The 25,219-nt window shown below is 27.9% G+C and overlaps 2 protein-coding genes and 2 pseudogenes across 3 annotated transcripts in view; 1 reads left to right on the top strand and 3 right to left on the bottom strand.

The window, feature by feature from the left end:
• Positions 1–25,219, bottom strand: part of LOC105259131 (U6 snRNA phosphodiesterase) — a 35,103-nt gene that overhangs the window by 1,109 nt on the left and 8,775 nt on the right. The window lies entirely within an intron of this gene.
• LOC112637068 (geranylgeranyl pyrophosphate synthase-like) lies at positions 266–18,069 on the bottom strand. The gene is made up of 3 exons (XM_025405902.1): positions 18,041–18,069; positions 853–997; positions 266–399 (listed from the first exon to the last, which is right to left on the bottom strand). Exons 1-3 carry the CDS (start codon positions 18,043–18,045, stop codon positions 268–270), a joined length of 282 nt encoding a protein of 93 aa, XP_025261687.1. The 5' UTR covers positions 18,046–18,069; the 3' UTR covers positions 266–267.
• LOC112637066 lies at positions 4,130–24,890 on the top strand (annotated as a pseudogene).
• On the bottom strand, positions 10,157–11,205 carry LOC112637069 (annotated as a pseudogene).

Below are 25,219 nucleotides of genomic sequence, written 5' to 3'. Positions count from 1 at the left end.
TAAGTGATCATGTGTAATAATTTTCAAAATCATTCAGCAATAATTAAGTACATTAACATCTTGATTTATTATTATTAATTAATGTTAATCATATATATATATATATATATATATATATATATATATATTAACATTTACTTTTTATTATATATATATATATATATATATATATATATATATTTATATTTATATTTATATTTATATATATAATTTCTTATATGTAATTTTTTTATTTCAAAGAAATATATATATATGCACACACAAATATTAACATTTACTTTTTATTGCCATAGCCTTGTAATCTTCCTCACGTGGACAAATGAAATTATCCCGCCAAAAGATATCTATTCCTTGACCTCTTTGAAGTTTCAACAATTGTTCTATACATACCTTTGGTGCCTGAAAGGAAAACGTAGTTAATACAATAACACAACACAATTTTATCTAACATACATTAGAGCTTATCTTTTACAATTTTAACGACATTTAATGTGCTTTATATTAAATTAGTTTATGTTCAAATATCATAAAATATTTATTTTTTTTAAACGATAAAACATTTATGTATATTTTTCTTTTCAGTCAAGTCCTCGCAATAAAATTTTTATTTTTTGTATAACAAAATAATGTTCAATTTTTTCGATTTATTTAAATATATAAATTTCATATAATCCAAGTATTTAAATTAATCAATTAATTTAATAATCATAGTTTAAATTTTGCATATTTTGACAATATTTAAACACTAAGAGAGAAAAAAATATGTTATTTTCAATCTTGCTTTGTAAAGATTATGCGACTAAAATACTGTATACGTTATCTTTCTTTTGTAAGTATAATGTGGCTACTTACTGCAGGATGTCGTAAATTAATAACTCGTTCCAAAGCAATAAACAATATATAAGCGGCAGCACTTAGTGAGCTAGCAATCCCAAAAACAGAATGAGTGACAGGAATACCTTTCCGCAAAATGGAACTATCTTGAATGTCATCAATTCTATAAAAAAATAAAACAAATTATAATATTAAGAATATATAGAAAATTGCACTTTTAATATATAAATTTAATTTTATCCAGGGTTGTTATGTTTTAAACATTTATATTTAAAACAAATGTTTAAAACATGTTTTAAACATTACATCTAATTAAATACAATTTTGTTTTAAACATATTCAAAACAAGTGTTTTAAACATGATTTTTTAAAAATATGTTTGATTTAAATATATTTTTAAAGCATGTAATTAAGTTATTAAATAATTTTAATATACATGTATATTGTAATAAAAATTTCACTTATGTATGTTAAAAACATTGATATATATTTCATATATATATACATTACAGAAACTATCATATATTGATAAAATTAAAGTAACATTTACATTAAAATAAATATTATTTCTAATCATCATTTAGAATTATACTGTTTGAATTTAAAGTTCTCATAATGGATACCAGTTTGGCTTTTTCTGTTCCTAGCCTATTGTGTATTTTATTGTGTACTAAGCTGAAAGTAGAAAATAATCTTTCAATACCTGCACAGGATGCAACAGTTATATATATATATATATATATATATATATATATATATATATATGCAGTTGCATAGATAAATCAATAGCATCATTTATACTGCTTCGAAGAGCATATCACCATAACGCTGGATTGTTTATATTTTGAATTAAAAATAAATATTTTTTAAATGGTAAACTTTGTGCTTGATATAAGATTATAAACGGCATTGCTTTAGGATATGCAGCTGCATATCCTAATGCTTCCTCCTTGATTTTGACTTAATTTGTGACTTAAATTGTGACTGTAACTCATATAGCACAGAAGCTTGCACCAACATTGCTGCAATGTTACAACATTGTACATTGCAGTGTAATGCTGCAGAAATATTGCAGAGATATTATCCCCAATAGCCAAGCAGATCTTGTCAGGGAATCTGTTACAAATTATTGTCGACAGAAAGATTACAGAATCGATGCAGGTTCTGATATATCATGTGATGTCGGCAGAATGTCAACAGAAATATAACAAAGCTTGTTAACATAGTCAGTTACCAGATTGGCAGCAAAAATCGAACAGATTCTGCCGGCATAACTTAGTGGCAGATTGGTGGCAGAAATTGAACAGGATCTGTGCAATGCAATTTGACAACAGATTGTCGGCAAAAATCGAGCAAGATCTGCGCATACAATCTCTGATAGCAGATTGATAGCAGAAATGGAACAAGGTTTGCATGATTCGATAGTTCCTTCACTTACCGCTACGTGAGCTGTACTTTCTCGTAATTGAATTTCTGTCAGAAATATATATAAAGTCGCGAATATGAATAAAAGACTAAAAATATAGTAATTATCATTTTAATTTCTATCACTTTAATTTCTGATATCTGATACAAGCAAATGAGAGTCGGAATATTAAACTGATTGGAATCAATATGATAAATGAAAAATTATTCATGTACTGCCTATTTGAGGTATAAAGCAAGAATTTAATTCTAAATATAATAAATTACATCTCAAGTTTTACAAGTTACATTTACTTTTATCATTTACTTTATTATTAATTTAATTAACTTGAATCAATCCTTCGCTATATGAGATATAACTACGATATACATAACATATTACATATATGTTATTTTCTAAGAAAATTCTAATTAACTTGCCGATAATATTGTTATTTAGCACTTGTAATAATTAATTTTGTTGCATTTATATAACATAATAAAAGTAAGCGCAAATCTTGTGCAGTTTCTGCTGTCAATTTGCCATCAGATTGCATGCGCAGATTCTGATCGGTTTCTGCTGACAATCTAACATCAAATTGCACGCGCAGATCCTGCTCGATTTCTGATATCAATCTGTTGTCGGTTTATGCTGACAGATTCTGCTAGCAGAACCCAAGCTTAATGCGGACGCAGTTGATGCCAATCTGCCGAAATATTCTGTTCGAATCTGCTCGCATGCTGCTGGCAGACTGCTAACATTTTGCTTACTGGGATTTTGTAATATTACTTTGGCAATATTGCAGCATTATTTTAGCATAATGAAATTGTATAACATGTATTTCTTTACTTGCCGCTACGTGGCTTCACTAAACTTAACTAACTCGTATTCGAATTTTCATCTAAATATCTGGATATATTTCTTGTCTTAAATCGGTTTAATTTCTAATAAATTGACTTGATTTATTTAATATTCTGAATTCTGATAAGGGATCTAGATTATTAAACAAATAATTTATTTTTAATAATTTAGATTCCTTGTTGGGATTCAGAATATTAAATGGATTATTAAAAATTAGGCGAATAAATTGGAGAAATAGTCCATTTAGTGTGTGTATTGAAATATTCCTGCTACCGAATGTCTATATAGAAATCAAGTCATGTTTTAGTCATCATACGGACAAGACTAAAATGTCACTGAATTCGAATCATGAGACGATTTTTAGCTATCTTTCCATTGACTTAAGGGGTTATACCTAGTCAGCAAGTCGAAAAAAACGTATTTTTGGGGAATTTAAAAAAAACTGTTAGGTATTTTTATTTCATTGATTTTTTATCATAATATATATCTATCAAAGAAGTTTTCATAATTTTTTCAGTTAAAAATATCAAGAAATGTAGGCACAATAGCTATTTTCCAGAGACATCTTTTTTCGGCGGCGCTTGGCGGTGAACAACCCAGATAGCACAAAGGTGAACATAAGTTTCATAAGGAAATCATTTTAAAGAATACTTGTAGAATTAGAAAAATGAATATCTGAAGAATTCTTGAAGAATTATTCGTAATCAGTTCGTCTGAAATATTCTTTAGTGAAATATTCTTTATAAATTCATTTTAATGAATACTTTGCGACAGTACTATGAATACTTTGAGAATTTATAAGGAATTACTTGTTATTTTTCCACGCATGCGCGAGACTGTGTATGTTCGGTTCGGACCTTATCTTGTAATTTCGTGCAGTGTGCAGTGTGCTACATGTATTTTGCAATAAAAAGGTGATAATATATTTATATATATATTATATCGTGATAATATATTTATATATATTATATTTATATATATATATTATAGATTACAAAAGCACAGTGCTACATAATTATATTAATAATTGGGTGTTATTAAATGGTAAGTATTAGTTGAACTAAATATATTCCTACTACCTAACCTCGAAATAAACGCATGCAGTCTTTATTTTTGTTGTTTATTTATTCAGTAAACAAACTGTTTTAGTTGGTTTGCCAACAGAGTCAATCAAAATCTCTATCTATTGATAAATTTGGATAAATATTTGTCTGCATGTAGTTCATGTTCTTTCAACAGGCGATTTCTGATTATATGAACAAACTTCTATTATATGTTCATATATTACTTTTATATAGAATGTCTTATTCCTTTAGTCTTTCTAATGTATAATATAATGTTATATAATTTCATATATATATTTTATTACAGATTTAAGTCAGAAGTAAGATCAAAGTCACTCACGTATCACAATAAAAGTTTTAGACGAAACTGAAGAATAACCAACTATTATAGAAAATAAAAGTAAGTTACCCAGATAGTAAAATCGGATAAAGCACGTTTTGCAATTTATGTGCTGCATACTATGTCAATAGAATGCTGTCAATATTCTAGCAAAATATGCCGTTTCAGTTAATGTTTTCAGAAACACAGCAAAAGTTGAGCATAACGTGCGTTACGATGTAATGATAGAAATGCAGCAGAAATAAAGCAGAGTTTTACCAGCATAAATAGAACAATTCAATGCTGGAATAATGTGTCGGCAGAATGCATACTGAGAGTACGCGTAATCTGTTGTCACAGTGTAATAGCAAAATCTCATCAGAAATATCAAACTTATGCAAGCACGCTATGACCGCAGAAACACAGCAGCAATGCAGCATGCTCTGCTGTCATACGATGACATTTAATTTTTAAAATACAGGATCTGTGCGACGCAATTTGACAACAGATTGTCGGCAGAAATCGAGCAGGATCTGCGCACAATCTTTGATAGCAGATTGATGGCAAAAACGGAACAGAGTTTGCATGATTCGATAGTTCCTTCACTTACCGCTACGTGAGCTGTTCTTTCTCGTAATTGAATTTCTGTCAGAAATATATATAAAGTCGCGAATATGAATAAAAGACTAAAAGTATAGTAATTATCATTTTAATTTCTATCACTTTAATTTCTGATATCTGATACAAGCAAATGAGAGTCAGAATATTAAACTGATCGGAATCAATATGATAAATTGAAAATTATTCATACTGCCTATTTGAGGCATAAAGCAAGAATTTAATTCTAAATAAATTACATCTCAAATTTTACAAGTTACATTTACTTTTATCATTTACTTTATTATTAATTTAATTAAATTGAATTAGTCCTTCGCTATATGAGATATAACTACGGTATAACATATTACATATATGTCATTTTCTAAGAAAATTCTAATTAATTGCCGATAATATTGTAATTTAGCACCTGTAATAATCCATTTTGTTGCATTTATATAACATTAATAAAAGTAAGCGCAAATCTTGTGAAGTTTATGCTGCCAATTTGTCATCAGGTTGCATGCGCAGATTCTGCTCGGTTTCTGCTGATAATCTAACATCAAATTGCACGCGCAGATCCTGCTCGATTTCTGCTGTCATATCATGACAGGCACACTGTGCTTCATTTTTGCTGCATTTTTGCCTTCATATCATATTGGCATATCGTGTTGGGAAAAAAGAAACTTAATGAGGACACAGCTGAGCGATATCTGCTGCAAATTCATGATTGAATCTGCTGTTATACTGCTGGCATACTGCTAGCATTTTGCTATCTGGGTTATATTTATATGCATTAATTAAATTACAGCGTTTAATATAAGTTGTTTATTATATTACATATACAGGGTGTCTGCTAAAACGCGGCAAAAATTCAGGAGGTGATTTATTGGGTTATTTTAAGACTTTTTTGTTATCTGATGATTTTCGAAAAAATGCTTCGTTTCGAAAATAAAAGCAATAAAAGTTTTTTGACCAATTTTTCGAAAAAATGCTTTGTTTCGAAAATAAAAGCAATAAAAGTTTTTTGACCAATTTTTTTTTTTTCTTGTAATTTTCAATAATTTTGTTAAAAAACCTGTATCGCCTGTTATCTATGGAATAAAAAATTGGTCAAAAAACTTTTATTGCTTAGGATATCAGGAATTATTTTTATATATATGATCCAGCGAGAAATGAAGATCTCGATAGAAGTAGGATAATAGGGCCGGTTCTAACGCTGGTACTCTCAGGGGAGGTGAGGTGCGAGAGGATTTCAGTGGAGGGGGGGGTATGACGTCACGCCGGATTTCGGTGGGGCGGGAGTTGCGGGGTGAGGGACGCACGTGTTGGATGTTTTATGTCATAAAATCATATTAACACGTTCCACACACGACTTTATTGCACACATACAGATTGCGCACATGACATTCTTGCGCACATACAACCCACACAGCACCAAGTCGTCTAAAAGTATTACTAAAACTGGACATTTATTTGTCACAGACATTTTTTATTGACATCGTTAAGGAGTTATACCTAGTAAGTCGAAAAAACGTATTTTTGGGAAATAAAAAAAAAACTGTTAGGTATTTTTATTTCATCGATTCTTTATCATAATATATATTTATCAAAGAAGTTTTCATAATTTTTTCAATTAAAAATATCGAGAAATGTAGACACAGTAGCTATTTTCCAGAGACATCTTTTATCGGAGGCGCTTGGCGGTGAGCAAGATTACTCGGAGCTGGATCATCTGAAATAAAAAATGCAAAATAATTTAACTTTCGTATGAATTGATCTAGTTCGTGAACGAAGGATTTTACAAAAAATGGATTTTTGATACTGTGACAGACGTTCGACGCAAAAAAACAAATTTTTTGTGTTAAAACTTTTCGTTCATTTGTTAATAAAAAAAAAGTTTCATCAAAATTAAAATCCCTTCGTTCATGAACTAGATCAATTCATACGAAAACTAAATCCTTTTGAATTTTTTATTTCAGATGATCCAGCTCCGAGTAATCTTGTTCACCGCCAAGTGCCGCCGAAAAAAGATGTCTCTGGAAAATAACTATTGTGCCCACATTTCTCGATATTTTTAATTGAAAAAATTATGAAAACTTCTTTGATAGATATATATTACGATAAAAAATCAATGAAATAAAAATACCTAACCGTTTTTTTAAATTACCCAAAAATACGTTTTTTTCGACTTGCTGACTAGGTATAACCCCTTAAGTCAACGGAAAGATAGCTAAAAATCGTCTAATGATCCGAATTCAGTGACTTTTTAGTCTTGTCCATATTATGATTAAAAGACTTGATTTCTATATAGACATTCGGTAGCAGGAATATTTCAATACACACACTAAATGGACTATTTCTCCAATTTATTCGCCTAATTTCTAATAATCCGTTTAATATTCTGAATCCCAACAAGGAATCCAGATTATTAAATAAATTACTTGTTTAATAATATAAATACCTTATCAGAATTCAGAATATTAAATAAATCAAGTCAATTTATTAGAAATTAAACCGATTCAAGACAAGAAATATATCCACTTTAGACGAAAATTCGAATACGAGTTAGTTAAGTTTAGTGACACCACGTAGCGGCAAGTAAAGAAATACATGTTATACAATTTTGTTATGATAAAATGATGCTGCAATATTGCCAAAGTAATATTACAAAATAATATCTCTGCAATATTTCTGCAGCATTACACTGCAATGTGCAATGTTGTAACATTGCAGCAATGTTGGTGCAAGCTTCTGTACTATATGAGTTATAGTCACAATTTAAGTCACAAATTAAGTAAAAATCAAGTGGAGGAAGCATTAGAGTATGCAGCTGTATATCCTAAAGCAATGCCGTTTATAATCTTATATCAAGCACAAAGTTTACCATTTAAAAAATATTTATTTTTAATTCAAAATATGAACAATCCAGTGTTATGGTGGTATGCTCTTCGAAGCAGCATAAATGATGCTACTGATTTATCTATGCAACTGCATATATATATATATATATATATATATATATATATATATATAACTGTTGCATCCTATGCAGGTATTGAAAGATTATTTTCTACTTTCGGCTTAGAACACAATAAAATACACAATAGGCTAGGAACAGAAAAAGCGTCCAAACTGGTATCCATTATGAGAACTTTAAATTCAAACAGTATAATTCTAAATGATGATTAGAAATAATATTTATTTTAATGTAAATGTTATTTTAATTTTATCAATATATGATAGTTTATGTAATGTATATATATATGAAATATATATCAATATTTTTAACATACATAAGTGAAATTTTTATTACAATATATTGTACATGTATATTAAAATTATTTAGTAACTTAATTACATGCTTTAAAAATATATTTAAATCAAACACATTTTTAAAAAATCATGTTTAAAACTCTTGTTTTGAATATGTTTAAAACAAAATTGTATTTAATTAGATGTAATGTTTAAAACATGTTTTAAACATTTGTTTTAAATATAAATGTTTAAAACATAACAACCCTGGATAAAATTAAATTTATATATTAAAAGTGCAATTTTCTATATATTCTTAATATTATAATTTGTTTTATTTTTTTATAGAATTGATGACATTCAAAATAGTTCCATTTTGCGGAAAGGTATTCCTGTCACTCATTCTGTTTTTGGGATTACTAGCTCACTAAGTACTGCCGCTTATATATTGTTTATTGCTTTGGAACGAGTTATTAATTTACGACATCCTGCAGTAAGTAGCCACATTATACTTACAAAAGAAAGATAACGTATACAGTATTTTAGTCGCATTATCTTTACAAAGCAAGATTGAAAATAACAGATCTTATTCTCTCTTAGTGTTTAAATATTGTCAAAATATGCAAAATTTAAATACTATGATTATTAAATTAATTGATTAATTTAAATACTTGGATTATATGAAATTTATATATTTAAATAAATCGAAAAAATTGAACATTATTTTGTTATACAAAAAATAAAAATTTTATTGCGAGGACTTGACTGAAAAGAAAAACAGTAGTAACAGTAATATAATTATTAGTTATAATTTCTCACGCAATAATATAATTGTTACTGTTACTATTACTGTTACTTAGTGTTTACTGGGTGGTTACTTGGTAGTTACATATATACACATAATTGAAATATCTATTAATTTGACAGAGATTGGTTGTTACTTTAACTTGCCAATAAGATTAATGGATTTTAAGATTAATGGATTCTCAATTTATGAAGAAGATTTATCGCCGCTATTAGCTCTTTTGAGTTTATAATATCAAATACGTGACGATTATTGTAATTTATTGTAATTTATGCCTGAGTGATGTTAGTAATAATATATATATTTGCAACATTATACGTACTTAAATAAACTGGAAAAATTGAATTATATATATTTTTTGTTACAGTATAATGAAAGTAGTTACTGTGATGATTTGACTGAAGGAAAATTCAGCTTTCCAGTTATTCATTCGCTTAAAACCAATCCTGATGATAAGCAAATAATAGATATCCTTTATTAAATATTATTTCTTTATATTTTTTAAATTAACACACTAGTAACACATTTACTAAAGAAATGTAAGCAGCCCTACATTTCTCATCATATACATACACATATACAATTTTTAGATACTTCATAATTTTATTTATAATTTTATTATATATATGTTTCCTTAATAATGCCTGATAAAGATATTCTGAAACAACGAACGAAAAATATCGAAGTGAAACGTCATTGCGTGAAATTATTAGAGAAATGTGGCTCTCTCAATTATACAAGAAGCATACTTGAAGAATTGGATATGAAAGCAAGAGCTGAGATTGATCGCTTAGGAGGCAATCCGTTCCTAATAAAAATTCTAGATGAGTTGAAGAATTGGGATAGCAAAGAAGCGTCCCAAGATCCCTTAACACGGACATTTTTATAAGAAAGAAAGTATACTCATACAGAGAATAATTGATATTAGATCCATTGAATATTTTTATAGGCATTAAGGATATCCACGAGTATATAAGAATCAGTTATTAGAAATAGCTAACGGATAACTAGTATATATATATATTATATATATAGATCTACTAGTTATCTGTTAGCTATTTCTAATAACTGATTCTTATATACTCGTGGATATCCTTAATGCCTTAAAAAATATTAAATGGATCTAATATCAATTATTCTCTGTATGAGTATACTTTCTTTGTTATAAAAATGTCCGTGTTAAAGGATCTTGGGACGCTTCTTTGCTATCCCAATTCTTCAACTCATCTAGAAATTTTATTAGGAACGGATTGCCTCCTAAGCGATCAATCTCAGCTCTTGCTTTCATGTTCAATTCTTCAAGTACGCTTCTTGTATACTTGAGAGAGCCAAATTTCTCTAATAATTTCACGCAATGACGTTTCACTTCGATATCTTTCGTTCGTTGTTTCAGAATATATTTATTAGGCATTATTAAGGAAACATATATATAATAAAATTATAAATAAAATTATGAAGTATCTAAAAATTGTATATGTGTATGTATATGATGAGAAATGTAGGGCTGCTTACATTTCTTTAGTAAATGTGTTACTAGTGTGTTAATTAAAAAAAACATAAAGAAATAATATATAATAAAGGATACTCATTATTTGCTTATCATCAGGATTGGTTTTAAGCGCATGAATAACTGGAAAGCTGAATTTTCCTTCAAATCATCACAGTAACTACTTTCGGTATACTATAACAAAAAATATATATAATTCAATTTTTTCAGTTTATTTATGTACGTATAATGTTACAAATATATATATTATTACTCACATCACTGAGGCATAAATTACAATAAATTACAATAATCGTCACGTATTTGATAGTATAAACTCAAAAGAGCTAATAGCGGCAATAAATCTTCTTCGTAAGTTGAGAACAAATCCATTAATCTTATTGGCAAGTTAAAGTAACAACCAATCTCTGTAAAATTAATAGATATTTCAATTATGTGTATATATGTAACCACCAAGTAACCACCCAGTAAACACTAAGTAACAGTAATATAATTATTAGTTATAATTTCCCACTCAATAATATAATTGTTACAGTTATATAACATGTATAACTTGAAGTTTGCTGAGTACGTATATATATATATATATATATATATATATATATATATATATGTATATATATAATTTTTTATATGTAATTTTTTTATTTCAAAGAAATATATATATATATATATATATGCACACACAAATATTAACATTTACTTTTTATTATATTATATATATATATATATATATATATATATATATATATATATAGATCTACTAGTTATCTATTAGCTATCTAATAACTGATTCTCATATACTCGTGGATATCCTTAATGCCTATAAAAAATATTCAATGGATTTAATATCAATTATTCTCTGTATGAGTCTATATATATTACATAAATATCATAAATATCAATATATGTAATATATATATATATATATATATATATATATATATAATATATTGATATTCATTGAATTTTTGCATGGATATCCATGTTTTCTATATAACAGAACTCGTCTGCGATTTTGTGATCGTCTGCAATTAATTTTTGGAGTTCTGAAGCTCCTTATAAAAGATAGAAAAGATGCGACTATAATAATCTTCGAACTAGTGCGCTCTTTGATAAACCGTGATTCACGGGTCTTATACCGTGCGCGGCGTTATATACTGTCTTAATTGGATTCCACTCTCGAGTTAGGTGCTCCCACCTAGTGACAAGACACCATTTTCACCACCTAGTGACAAGACACCATGTGGATGTATATAAATATCCAGTTTATCTTTAGTAGTTGGTGAATATGCAGTTACACGCAAAACAACTGGACCATTAAATTTTAGCATTTTTTTTTATAGAAGAAGATCACAGAAAAATGATTAAAATATGAATTTGTTAGGATATAAATGAGCTTAAAAACTCATACATTTTTGTATCAAGAAACTGATACAACTGAGCAATGCAACTGTTTTAAAAAAATTTGTTTCCCATTTCTCAAAGTCTATCTTCAACGCCATTTTGTAAAACATTTTTTGTAAGTCAAATTTGTTTTATTTTTTGTTTTTAAGAGAAATGTTCAAGCTTTAATTTGAGCTGTTGTTTCATTTGAATTGTTTCATCTCTGTATGATGATTTCTCACTGATTTATTTCTAATGAAATATGTTAAAAAATTGTGCTAAAATTTAGTGGGCCGTTTTTCTTGCATGTAAATATAGATATGAGAATAATATCGTGTATATTTAGTGGATATCTTTGATAGTTACTTAATGGATATGGATATATGCATGATATATATATATATATATATATATATATATATATATATACATATATAGATCTACTAGTTATCTATAGCAGACATAGATTTTATATAGCCATTTAGATATCTATTAGATCCAATTTTTTCTATGTGGATATTAAATTTATGTATTTGTTTATCATATAAAGTGTCTTCCTAAGTGCGCTGAAAAAACTGACAGTACTGTTTTCGCATTCCAAAATTGTTTTCAGCATGCTGCAAGAGAATAACAAATTATTACCATTTTAATGAAAATAGATCCTAAGGAGGTGCTAACTTCTGACTGATTCCGCACATATTCTCGAGGTAATACAAATTCAGTAATACATATGGCAACTGGTCGTTTCTAAATTTTTCGTAACGTTTGAAAAAAAAAGGAATGTCATTAATAAATCTATAATTTTATATCATTAATAAATATATCATTTTATACGTCATTACATATTTTTACGTTATTTTTTTATATTAGTTAAAATGGTTAATTTTTCTATTTTAATACCTTTCGCTCCTTTTTGTTGCTATAAAATTTATTACACGTTATCAAGATTTATCTCTCTCTGCCTCTCCTCTCCCGCGCCTCTCTCGATCCATCTATTTATTCCTTTATCCATGTTATCTACTATACTACAAATGTATTCCGATTTTTATTGCTGCCACAGTCTACAGACAATTTCGGAACTGTTGATTGCAGTAGCAGTATTCTGTACTGTCAGTATATTTTTGGCGCATTTCGAAAAATACTCAATGTTACAAGTTCCCACATTACTCAAACTTACTTATCTGTTATTGATAGCGAAATAGAATAAGGGATTGGGTGAAAAAAATAATATGTGATACATGATACTAATGAAAGACTATATATGAATTAAAAACAAAATAATATATAAAAAAATAATACGACGATAACTAATATAACAAAATAATTGTAATAAAAAATGCAATTAATAAATGCAAAATAAAATTTCTTAATAGGAAACTTCTTGAAACTACTTGAAACTTTTTGAACAAAGGGAATGGCTTGTAAAAATGTATTCAAGAATAAGAATGATAATTATGTTACATCCAGACTCTTGAATAGATGTGTCATATGGAAGAACGTAACTTATTTACCCCGTGATACATTTTACAAGAACGTGAGTGATTCTGGTCCAACAAACTGTTTAAGCTTATAAGCTTTATTATTTTGCTATAGATTTTACAAGAACTATGTATGATAAGTAAATATCGCTATTTTTAACACAATTTATTTAATAAAAAAATATTTTCTATTTGATATTACCGAAGCAATGATGACTGAAAGTAAAATAAATAAATTAAATATCATGTGAATAATTTTGGATCAAAATTATTGTTCCAACATTCTAAGAATTTTTTTGACTATAGAAAGGATCAATTAATGTTTTAAAGCATATTTCAAAATGTACTTTCTTTGTATACACAATTAGCTCTGCAAATAAGATTTTTTTGTATAATTGAACTATTTCTGATGTGACAATTGCTATTGCACAATGGAACTGTTTTTCTAAATTTAATATGTGTGGATCGAAATTATTCACATATATTCTATTTATTTTACTTTCAGTCATTTCTTCGATGATATTTAATAAAAAATGTTCTTTCATTAAATAAATTTCAATAAACAAATTGTTTCGAGAATAACTATTTAATAGATATTTAATAAATATCTAGTTATCATGCATAGTTCTAATATGAAAATTATATATAGTCGGTCACGTAAACAAGATAATGAAACTTATGAGAAAAGATGTATGTACTTATAAGAAAAGGAAAATTAGTGAACAGTACAAACATGAGACAAAATGTTTTTTTTCTTTTTTTATCAGTTATTTTTTCTATATTTTTGACTAAATTAAAAGAGAGGAAGATTGTAATATTATATAATTTTACATTTTTAGTTCCATCAATTTTATATTGATTTTATATAGTTGAGCTTCATTAATAATTTAATATTTGATTTATAATTAAAAGTTAGATAATAGCTTATTTTTTTTATACATTTTTCCTTATTTTGTTATGTAATACATACTATATATATAGTTCTCTCAAAATAATTATATAAAAATGATCGATTTCCTTAATATGTCCGATTTGATCCTTAATGTGTGTGTGCGTGTGCGTGTGCGTGTGTGTGTGTGTGTGTGTGTGAAATACATAATTTTCCCTTATGTTATAATGGTTCGGGAATCATCATTCAGGATGAGGACAACCTAGATCGTAGAATTTAATCCTAACTGGTATTTGCAACATAATCTATTTTTTAATCTATTTTCTATAATCTAATTTTTTAAAATAAATAAAATTATAATAAAAATAAAAATATTAAAAGATCCAGCGGAGATATTATGTCCCATACAGCACAGAAGCTTGCATCAACATTGCTGCAATGTTACAAAATTGCTCACTGCAGTGTAATGTTGCAAAAATAATGTGGAGACATTATTTTATAATACTTTGGAAATGTTGTAGCAACATTTTAACATAGTGAAGATGTATAACATGTGTTTCTCTACTTATCGCTACGCGGCGACACCAAATTTAACTAATTCGTATTCGAACTCATTCAAAGTGGATAAGGTCAAAGGACTAATATAGTAATTATATTTTTTGAAACCCTCATTGGGTTTCAGAATAGATAGATCGATTTTATATTTGATACTGTTTACCATACAGTAACAATTTCCAAAAATAAAAAAATTATCTCTAAAAATAATTGACAAAAATATTCTCTCAAAAATTAATTTGTAAAAAGGATATAGAATTTTACAAAAAGATGTGATATCCTTCTAAAAAGAACTTTACAATGGTTAAAAAAATATGCCAAGTACATAAAAAATATTCCACCTTGTATGCAACAAAATGTTTAATGAAAAAGTCCTTAAAAATAATTTATAATAATTTTTCCTTACAAAACTATTTTTCTAAAAAACAAAACCTCAAAAAATAATTATCATAAAAAAATATATAAAAATAAAATATAAAGCTAAATAGGAAATCAATAATTACTATTATTTAAGTACCTAAGAGCAATTTGTAAATTTGATATAATATTTGCCTTGAAATCAATTTTATATTGTAGAAATATTATACATAAATTCTTCTTAAGAAATTAATACCTATTTTATATTTATTTAGAGAACTTAATTTTATAATGTATAATAAATATATGTATTTAAAATCGTAATCAAATACAAATTTAATATTTAATTGTATAATGTCTAAGATTTTACATTTTATTAGGGATATATTTGTTTAAAATGTAAACGATCCGGGCACGCCAAGTGCCCGTTTTCATAACTTATTTCAATTTAAAGACTATGCGATTTAAATCTTGCGTAACACGTTTTTTTTTTAATTATATACATTATATAAAAATGTTTTAGGAATTAAAAGAATTCTAATTCTCATTTAGTGTTGATTTTAAATATATTAATACTATCTATCCACAGATTTACACATCAAAATATTAAAATTCAACTTATAGACAATATTTTACGTGTATAAAAATCAAACTATTTCCGTCACACATACGCGCGAGATTTTCAACTTTAGTATTTCCTATCATTTGATTACATCGATCATTTACGACATAACAGAGATTCAATAACATATATTAATTAAAAAGAGAATAATGAAATATAGTATAAATAATATGTGCAATAGAAATACATAGCGATTTGATCTAATATCATTACAAAATTCCGTGCAATAAAATACTAAAGTTTTTTTTATCATGTATAATTTTTTATCATGTATTAATTTTCATGTATTGTTTATATGTACGACTCGGAATCGTCAACACTCGGTCTAATTGCTATCATTATTATACGGTCTTGTTAAGTAGTTATTAAACGATTATTATATAAAAAAAAAATATATATATATATATATAATATATATATATATATATATAAAATATATATAATATATATATATATATATATAAAATACATGATAAAAAATTATACATGGTATAAAAAAAGTTTAGCATTTTATTGCACGGAATTTTGTAATGATATCAGATCAAATCGTTATTTCTTCGTGCAATTATATAACTTATTTATATTATTTCTTATAAAAGTGTGTATTACCTTTGCTTTATTAATGTATTTCTATTCCACATATTATTTATACTATATTTCATTATTCCCTTTTTAATTAATATATATTTTATTGAATCTCTGTTACGTAAATGATCGATCAAATGATAGGAAATAGTAAAGTTGAAAATCTCGCGCGTATGTGTGATGGAAATAGTTTGATTTTTACACACGTAAAATATTGTTATTTAAATTTTATCCAAACAGATAAAATTGGATAATACTACTGAGAATCATATACTGTATAATAAATATCTATATATGTATGTAATACCAAAATGTATACACACAGATATATAATTTATTAAATAATTAATCATATAATTAATCATATAATTAATCATATAATTTATTAAATCGCTTGTACCTTTTTCGCAGAAATCTTACAACAGACACTAGTTCAATATTTTATTTAATCTGCTTACACACATTTCGCAAATCAGAACAGATTAGAAATTATTACTAAATGAGGATCAGGATTCTTTTAATTTCTAAAACATCTTTTATATAATATATATAATTAAAAAAAACGTTTTACGCAAGTTTTAAATCGCACAATCTTTAAATCGAAGTAAGTTATGAAAACTTGGCGTGCCCGGATCGTAATCAAATACAGATTTAATATTTAATTGTATAATATTTATGATTTTACATTTTATTGGGGATATATTTGTTTATAATGTAAACGGTACACAACAACGATAACTCGGACGTAAAAATGAAAGACACTTTCATAATATAAATCGTGTCGTAGCTTTCCATTAAGAAAAAATTATCATGTAATTGTTTTTTATATTCTCATTGAATAATTAACTAACATGCTTGAATAAATAAATTGATAAATAAATTAATGAAATATTAATTTATTAATAAATAAGTAAATATGGATTACTTAGATAACTGAATCAACAACGAATCTTGTCTTAAATTTCTGCGAAAGGTCCCATTCAATTTTTGCCCGGAGGCCCCCAATATTATAGCTACGCCACTGAATAGAGATACTATGCAGTATGTTTCAAGTTTCTTTATAATATTTCACGACTCCTACGCAAACAAACTACTTCTTTTTAAGTTAGATTTTATCAACAACATATTCTTTTTACTTCCCCAGTCAAAAATTCTTCTACAAACCACATGAAAAAGTTGTAAAAGGTGATAAAACTCTATAAACAAATTCAATAATATATAATTTTGAAAAAAGGTATTTTTCGAAAAACATAAAAATTATCCTGGTTTAAAACTACGCATAAATTTCCAAATAATATCTTCGCTAATTCGAGAATTCGAATTTAATAGGCATCGAGAATTTTCTCGAGTTTTCGATCCGTCAGAAAAACTCGATCGTTTCCGTTTTTTCTCATTTTTCTATCATCTAAGAAACGCTTGCCACGCTTTATAATAACATTGTCAATCGTTATTCGAATAGCTGATTGCCAATCAGCTTGAAAAATACTATGTATATGAACTAAAAAATTTTCTACGTCAAACCTCATCAGTGATCAATTATACGCAGTTGAAGTCACCGCATCAAATTTATTGGTCGTCCCTCATCGCCAAGGACCCCAAAACCTGCTCGCTATAAAACAGGCACCGCACGTGAGCACTTTGTAGTTCGCACTTAGCAATTCACAGAATTTTCGGCAAGTAAAACCGGTTTTAGTAAAACTACTCTTAGTAAAACCGCTCTTAAAACTGCTCGTTCTTATTAGTAAAGATATATGTCGCAAAGTTACGCCGCTATATTCGTCTTTAGACTTACCTCGACGTCTTCGTCATTTCAGTTCCTGAAACTTTGTACATTTTTTGTAAATATAATTTTATTTAATTGTGTGGTGTAAAATAAAAAATCAGAAAAAATACAAAAAAATACGTGTCGTGTAGAGTCTCTGTAGCTATAATAAAATTGTCGTGTCCTATTTTATAACGCTCTCTTAAATTCTCCGCTGTCGCGGTAATCCGCAGTCGCTCCGCAAACATATATATTTATTTTTTTTTTATTTTGATGAAAATGATAAGATAATAGAAAAATTATGTAAAAGAATATATATGTTCAACTAGAAGAAATTAATAAAAAGACAGATACAATCATTATGAAATTTGATAAAAGAGAAAAGCTAAGGACCGTGGCATAGGTTGTTATTACGTAATTAAAATTAGGACATAAATTTAGAACGGAAAATTTATATATTCTTTAATAATTGATAGCAAAAAAAATTATATTATCCGTCGATAAAATAATACAAATATCGACATACGTATGTTTCGATCTAATGCGGATCTTTTTCAACGTCTTGAAACGGATCGCATAACGTGATTAAAACGCGAACGTTGCAAAGGCGCGTTAAAAAAAGATCACAACGAAGGCCGAGACATTACATTATTGATCAAGACTCATTGGATTACTCATTTTCCTTTCTCTTTATATATGGCTTTTTCTCTTGTCTTTGCACTTCACATCGTCTTTGTCTCTTTACGCTTTCACCTCGTTATCAAACAAATTTCTTTCGGCATCTTGGAGGTTTGGATGTTTGAGTGGTTTTCACGTTTTTATCGCATTGGGACTATCATATTTTTATTACAACATATGGACTCTCAACATATGGACAACTTTGTATAATTCGGATTTCTCTTTGTTTTAATAAGATAAAGTACATCTTTCCTTGATTCCTCGTGTTACTTGGACGATTTTGATATCGAGGTGAACGTTGCGCTTTTTGCTTGAATATGTATATCGCCATGCGCATATACATACTTTTATTTATTTTTATTTTATCATATTTTGTACAAGTGCTTTTTATTTTTTAATCGTTATTATTTTTTTGTTGTCTTTGCGTTTTATTAGATAGTCGCCCGTTTTAATATGTTTGTTTGACCTATATTGATTATTTTTTACTGCGCGCATCTTCGCAATGTTCACGTTCTAATCACGTTCGCTTATGCCAAAGCTCGGCAAGAATTGCACATTTTGGCCGATTTTCAGCTGGCTCCGCCTAGCGCGTCCCCCTTTACCTCGTCGTCCCGCGCAAAGCCTACGAGCCGTTTGGTGCTCAAGAGCGGGCGCATGGCAATAGATTTCCACGTCACCCATGAGGTACTATTATTGACGAGTTTTTTTTTTTACGTGGTATTCCCAGTAGGCCTAATCCACTGATGACTAAAATGACCCTTTAACTAATTGCATAAGACGATAAAGTTTATCACGTCTTATGCGACTTGCTACATGCCGTATGCAAATAGATGTTCCTGATCCCGCTTGTAAAAAATCCCGAAATTGTGACAATGGCCTTGTACGACTTACGTTTTTCTCTGTCTTACTTTACGTCCACGACTACGACAGACATCTAGTTCTTTGCCATCAGCCTTATGCTATCCGTTTTAAGACATTGAAAAAGATCCGCATTGGATCGAAACATATTTTTGTCGATATTTTTGTATTATTTTTTCGACGGATAATGTTCTTTTTTTTTACTATCAATTTTTTTTACTATCAATAAAATTATAATGGTTATAACAATTATTATGATTATAATAACTAATTGCACGAAATTATAAATAATAATTGATATGATGAATATTTATGACTTTCGGGATTTTTTACAAGCGGGATCAGGAACATCTATTTGCATACGGCATGTAGCAAGTCGCATAAGACGTGATAAACTTTATCGTTTTATGTAATTAGTTAAAGGATCATTTATTTAGTCATCAGTGGATTAGGCGTACTGGAGATACCACTTAAAAAAAAAAACGCGTCAATAATAGTACCTCATGGGTGACGTGGAAAGCTATTGCCATACGCCCGCTCCTGAACACCAAGCGGCTCGTAGGTTTTGCGCGGGACGGCGAGATAAAAGAGGAGGCTAGGTGGAGCCAGCTGAAAATCGACCGAAATGTGCAGTTCTTGCCAAGCTCTGTCATAAAACATCCAACATGTGCGTCCCCCACCCCGCCCTGCCGAAATCCGGCGTGACGTCATACCCCCCCCTCCACTGAAATCCTCTCGCACCTCACCTCCCCTGAAAATACCAGCGTCAGAACCGGCCCTATTATCCTACTTCTATCGAGATCTTCATTTCTCGCTGGATCTATCGAGATCTTCATTTCTCGCTGGATCTATCGAGATCTTCATTTCTCGCTGGATCATATATATAAAAATAATTTTCTCCTTAAATTCTTACAGTTTTGTGAGAGAAAGATATCGCTGAAAATTGGAAAACATGTCGAATACAAATAACAACTCGTTTTACTATTCTCCGAGCGGCAACAAACAAAAAGATAAGGTAAGAATTTATCTTTCATTCTAATTTTTCTCTTTTTCTTAGATATTTCATTTATCTATCATGACTACAGAGATTTTGATGACATAAAAGATTAAGAAAATTATGATTTATTGTAGAAATTGTTAGAACCGATCAGATACAATCTTGAAGTTCCTGGAATGCAGATAATAACGGAAAATTAATTCAGACTTTTAATTACTGGCTAAAAATATCGCCTGACAGAATAAAAGCAATCGAAGAAATAGTAATCATGCTTCACACCTCGGGCAATATGTAAGTTTGCATTTTGTTATATCATAATTTTTTATGTTTTTTTTATTCCAATTGCACACATTTTTATTTCTTTATAATATATATATTTAGATTGTTATGATTATTTCACATAATTTTCATTAAGAAATATTATTTTCGAAATATAATTTAAAAAAACATTATTTTAATATTTCACACAGCACCAAGTTGTCTAAAAATACTCCTAAAACTGAATATTTTTGTCATAAACATCTGTTATTGACATCGTTAAGTCGATGGAAAGATTGCTAGAACTAGTTCCTTAATTGAACTGAGAGACATTTTAGTCTTATCCATATGATGACTAAAAGATGACTTTATTCAAAAACATTAAGGGGAACCCGTTTGCCTATATTCCCCATTGTCAACATTCCTGATTGCCTACATGTATTATTGCACACATGACAAAAATAAAGAAACGAAAGTACGATTGCACATTATTGCGCACATAGACATAGTAAGTATAGACCGAGCATCCATTGTATAAGCGTTAAGCATACGAAAAGAAAGACAAAAGATGTAAGATGAGTTTCTTTCTCTTTTTAATGCCGAAGAAGTGGGGAGCATTTCTCCTCATCTCCTCGCCCCTTCATGACGAACCGGCGCGAGAAGATGTGGAGAAGTGCTCCCCACTTCTCCGGCATTGAAAAGAGAAAGAAACTCATCTTACATCTTTTGTCTTTCTTTTCGTATGCTTAACGCTTATACAATGGATGCTCGGTCTATACTTACTATGGCCGGTATTCATAGTCCGATCTTATATTTGAGATCGTTCTAAGTTCGAGCTTGAAACGCTACGCAGCTATTTCATTAGTTGATGATTAGTTGTCTTAAGTCAACCTCGGACCAGACTTAAGACAATCTTAAATATAAGATCGGACTATGAATACCGGCCTATGTCTATGATTGCGCACATATACATTGCACACATAACATTATTGTTCACATGCACATTGCATACATGACATTACTGCACACACAAAATAAGAAAATCATATTAACACGCTCCACACACGACTTTATTGCACACATACAGATTGCACACATGACATTCTTGCGCACATACAACCCACACAGCACCAAGTCGTCTCAAAGTACTACTAAAACTGGACATTTTTTTGTCACAGACATCTTCTATTGACATCGTTAAGGAGTTATACCTAGTTAGTAAATCGAAAAAACGTATTTCTGGGAAATAAAAAAAAAACTATTAGGTATTTTTATTTCATCGATTTTTTATCATAATATATATTTATCAAAGAAGTTTTCATAATTTTTTTCAATTAAAAATATTGAGAAATGTAGAGACAGTAGCTATTTTCCAGAGACTTCTTTTTTCGGAGGCGCTTGGCGGTGAGCAAGATTACTCGGAGCTGGATCATATGAAATAAAAAATGCAAAATAATTTAACTTTCGTATGAATTGATCTAGTTCGTGCGCCTCCGAAGAAAGATGTCTCTGGAAAATAGCTATTGTGCCTACATTTCTCGATATTTTTAACTGAAAAAATTATGAAAACTTCTTTGATAGATATATATTATGATAAAAAATCAATGAAATAAAAATACCTAACAGTTTTTTTAAATTCCCCAAAAATACGTTTTTTTCGACTTGCTGACTAGGTATAACCCGTTAAGTCAACGGAAAGATAGCTAAAAATCGTCTCATGATCCGAATTCAGTGACTTTTTATTCTTGTCCATATGATGACTAAAAGATGACTTGATTTCTATATAGACATTCGGTAGCAAGAATATTTCAATAAATGGACTATTTCTCCAATTTATTCGCCTAATTTCTAATAATCCGTTTAATATTCTGAATCCCAACAAGGAATCCAGATTATTAAATAAATTATTTGTTTAATAATATAGATCCCTTATCAGAATTCAGAATATTAAATAAATCAAGTCAATTTATTAGAAATTAAACCGATTCAAGTCAACAAATATATCCACTTTAGACGAAAATTCGAATAAGAGTTAGTTAAGTTTAGTGACATCACGTAGCGGCAAGTAAAGAAATACATGTTATACAATTTTGTTATGCTAAAATAATGTTGCAATATTGCCAAAGTAATATTACAAAATAATATCTCTGCAATATTTCTGCAGCATTACATTGCAATGTGCAATGTTGTAACATTGCAGTAATGTTGGTGCAAGCTTCTGTGCTATATGAGTTACAGTTTAAGTCACAAATTAAGTCAAAATCAAGTGGAGGAAGCATTAGAGTATGCAGCTGCATATCCTAAAGCAATGCCGTTTATAATCTTATATCAAGCACAAAGTTTACCATTAAAAAAATATTTATTTTTAATTCAAAATATAAACAATCCAGTATTATGGTGGTATGCTCTTCGAAGCAGCATAAATGATGCTATTGATTTATCTATGCAACTGCATATATATATATATATATATATAACTGTTGCATCCTATGCAGGTATTGAAAGATTATTTTCTACTTTCGGCTTAGAACACAATAAAATACACAATAGGCTAGGAACAGAAAAAGCATCCAAACTGGTATCCATTACGAGAACTTTAAATTCAAACAGTATAATTCTAAATGATTAGAAATAATATTTATTTTAATGTAAATGTTATTTTAATTTTATCAATATATGATAGTTTATGTAATGTATATATATATGAAATATATATCAATGTTTTTAACATACATAAGTGAAATTTTTATTACAATATACATGTATATTAAAATTATTTAATAACTTAATTACATGCTTTAAAAATATATTTAAATCAAACACATTTTTAAAAAATCATTTTTAAAACTCTTGTTTTGAACAATATATATATGTATATATATGTTTATATATATATACATATATATGTTTAAAACAAAATTGTATTTAATTAGATGTAATGTTTAAAACATGTTTTAAACATTTGTTTTAAATATAAATGTTTAAAACATAACAACCCTGGATAAAATTAAATTTATATATTAAAAGTGCAATTTTCTATATATTCTTAATATTATAATTTGTTTTATTTTTTTATAGAATTGATGACATTCAAGATAGTTCCATTTTGCGGAAAGGTATTCCTGTCACTCATTCTGTTTTTGGGATTGCTAGCTCACTAAGTGCTGCCGCTTATATATTGTTTATTGCTTTGGAACGAGTTATTAATTTACGACATCCTGCAGTAAGTAGCCACATTATACTTACAAAAGAAAGATAACGTATACAGTATTTTAGTCGCATTATCTTTACAAAGCAAGATTGAAAATAACAGATCTTATTCTCTTTTAGTGTTTAAATATTGTCAAAATATGCAAAATTTAAATATTATGATTATTAAATTAATTGATTAATTTAAATACTTGGATTATATGAAATTTATATATATTTAAATAAATCGAAAAAATTGAACATTATTTTGTTATACAAAAAATAAAAATTTTATTGCGAGGACTTGACTGAAAAGAAAAACATACCTAAATGTTTTATCGTTTAAAAAAAATAAATGTTTTATGATATTTTAACATAAATTAATTTAATATAAAGCACATTAAATGTCGTTAAAATTGTAAAAGATAAGCTCCATAATGTATATTAGATAAAATTGTGTGTTGTATTATTGTATTAACTACGTTTTCCTTTCAGGCACCAAAAGTATGTATAGAACAATTGTTGAAACTTCAAAGAGGTCAAGGAATAGATATTTTTTGGTGGGATAATTTCATTTGTCCACGTGAGGAAGATTACAAGGCTATGGCAATAAAAAGTAAATGTTAATATTTGTGTGTGCGATATATATATTTCTTTGAAATAAAAAAATTACATATAAGAAATTATATATATATATATATATATATATATAATATAATAAAAAGTAAATGTTAATATTTGTGTGTGCATATATATATTTCTTTGAAATAAAAAAATTACATATAAAAAATTATATATATATATATATATATATATATATATATATATATATAATTCAATTTTTTCAGTTTATTTAAGTACGTATAATGTTGCAAATATATATATATTATTACTAACATCACTGAGGCATAAATTACAATAAATTACAATAATCGTCAAGTTTGATAGTATAAACTCA

This window comes from Camponotus floridanus, unplaced genomic scaffold, assembly GCF_003227725.1.
Source record: "Camponotus floridanus strain SB8 unplaced genomic scaffold, Cflo_v7.5 scaffold126, whole genome shotgun sequence".
In the NCBI taxonomy this organism is placed as follows: Eukaryota; Metazoa; Arthropoda; class Insecta; order Hymenoptera; family Formicidae; genus Camponotus; species Camponotus floridanus.
The sequence above is the reverse complement of the archived record's forward strand: the minus strand, read 5'-3'. Positions and strand labels throughout refer to the sequence as shown.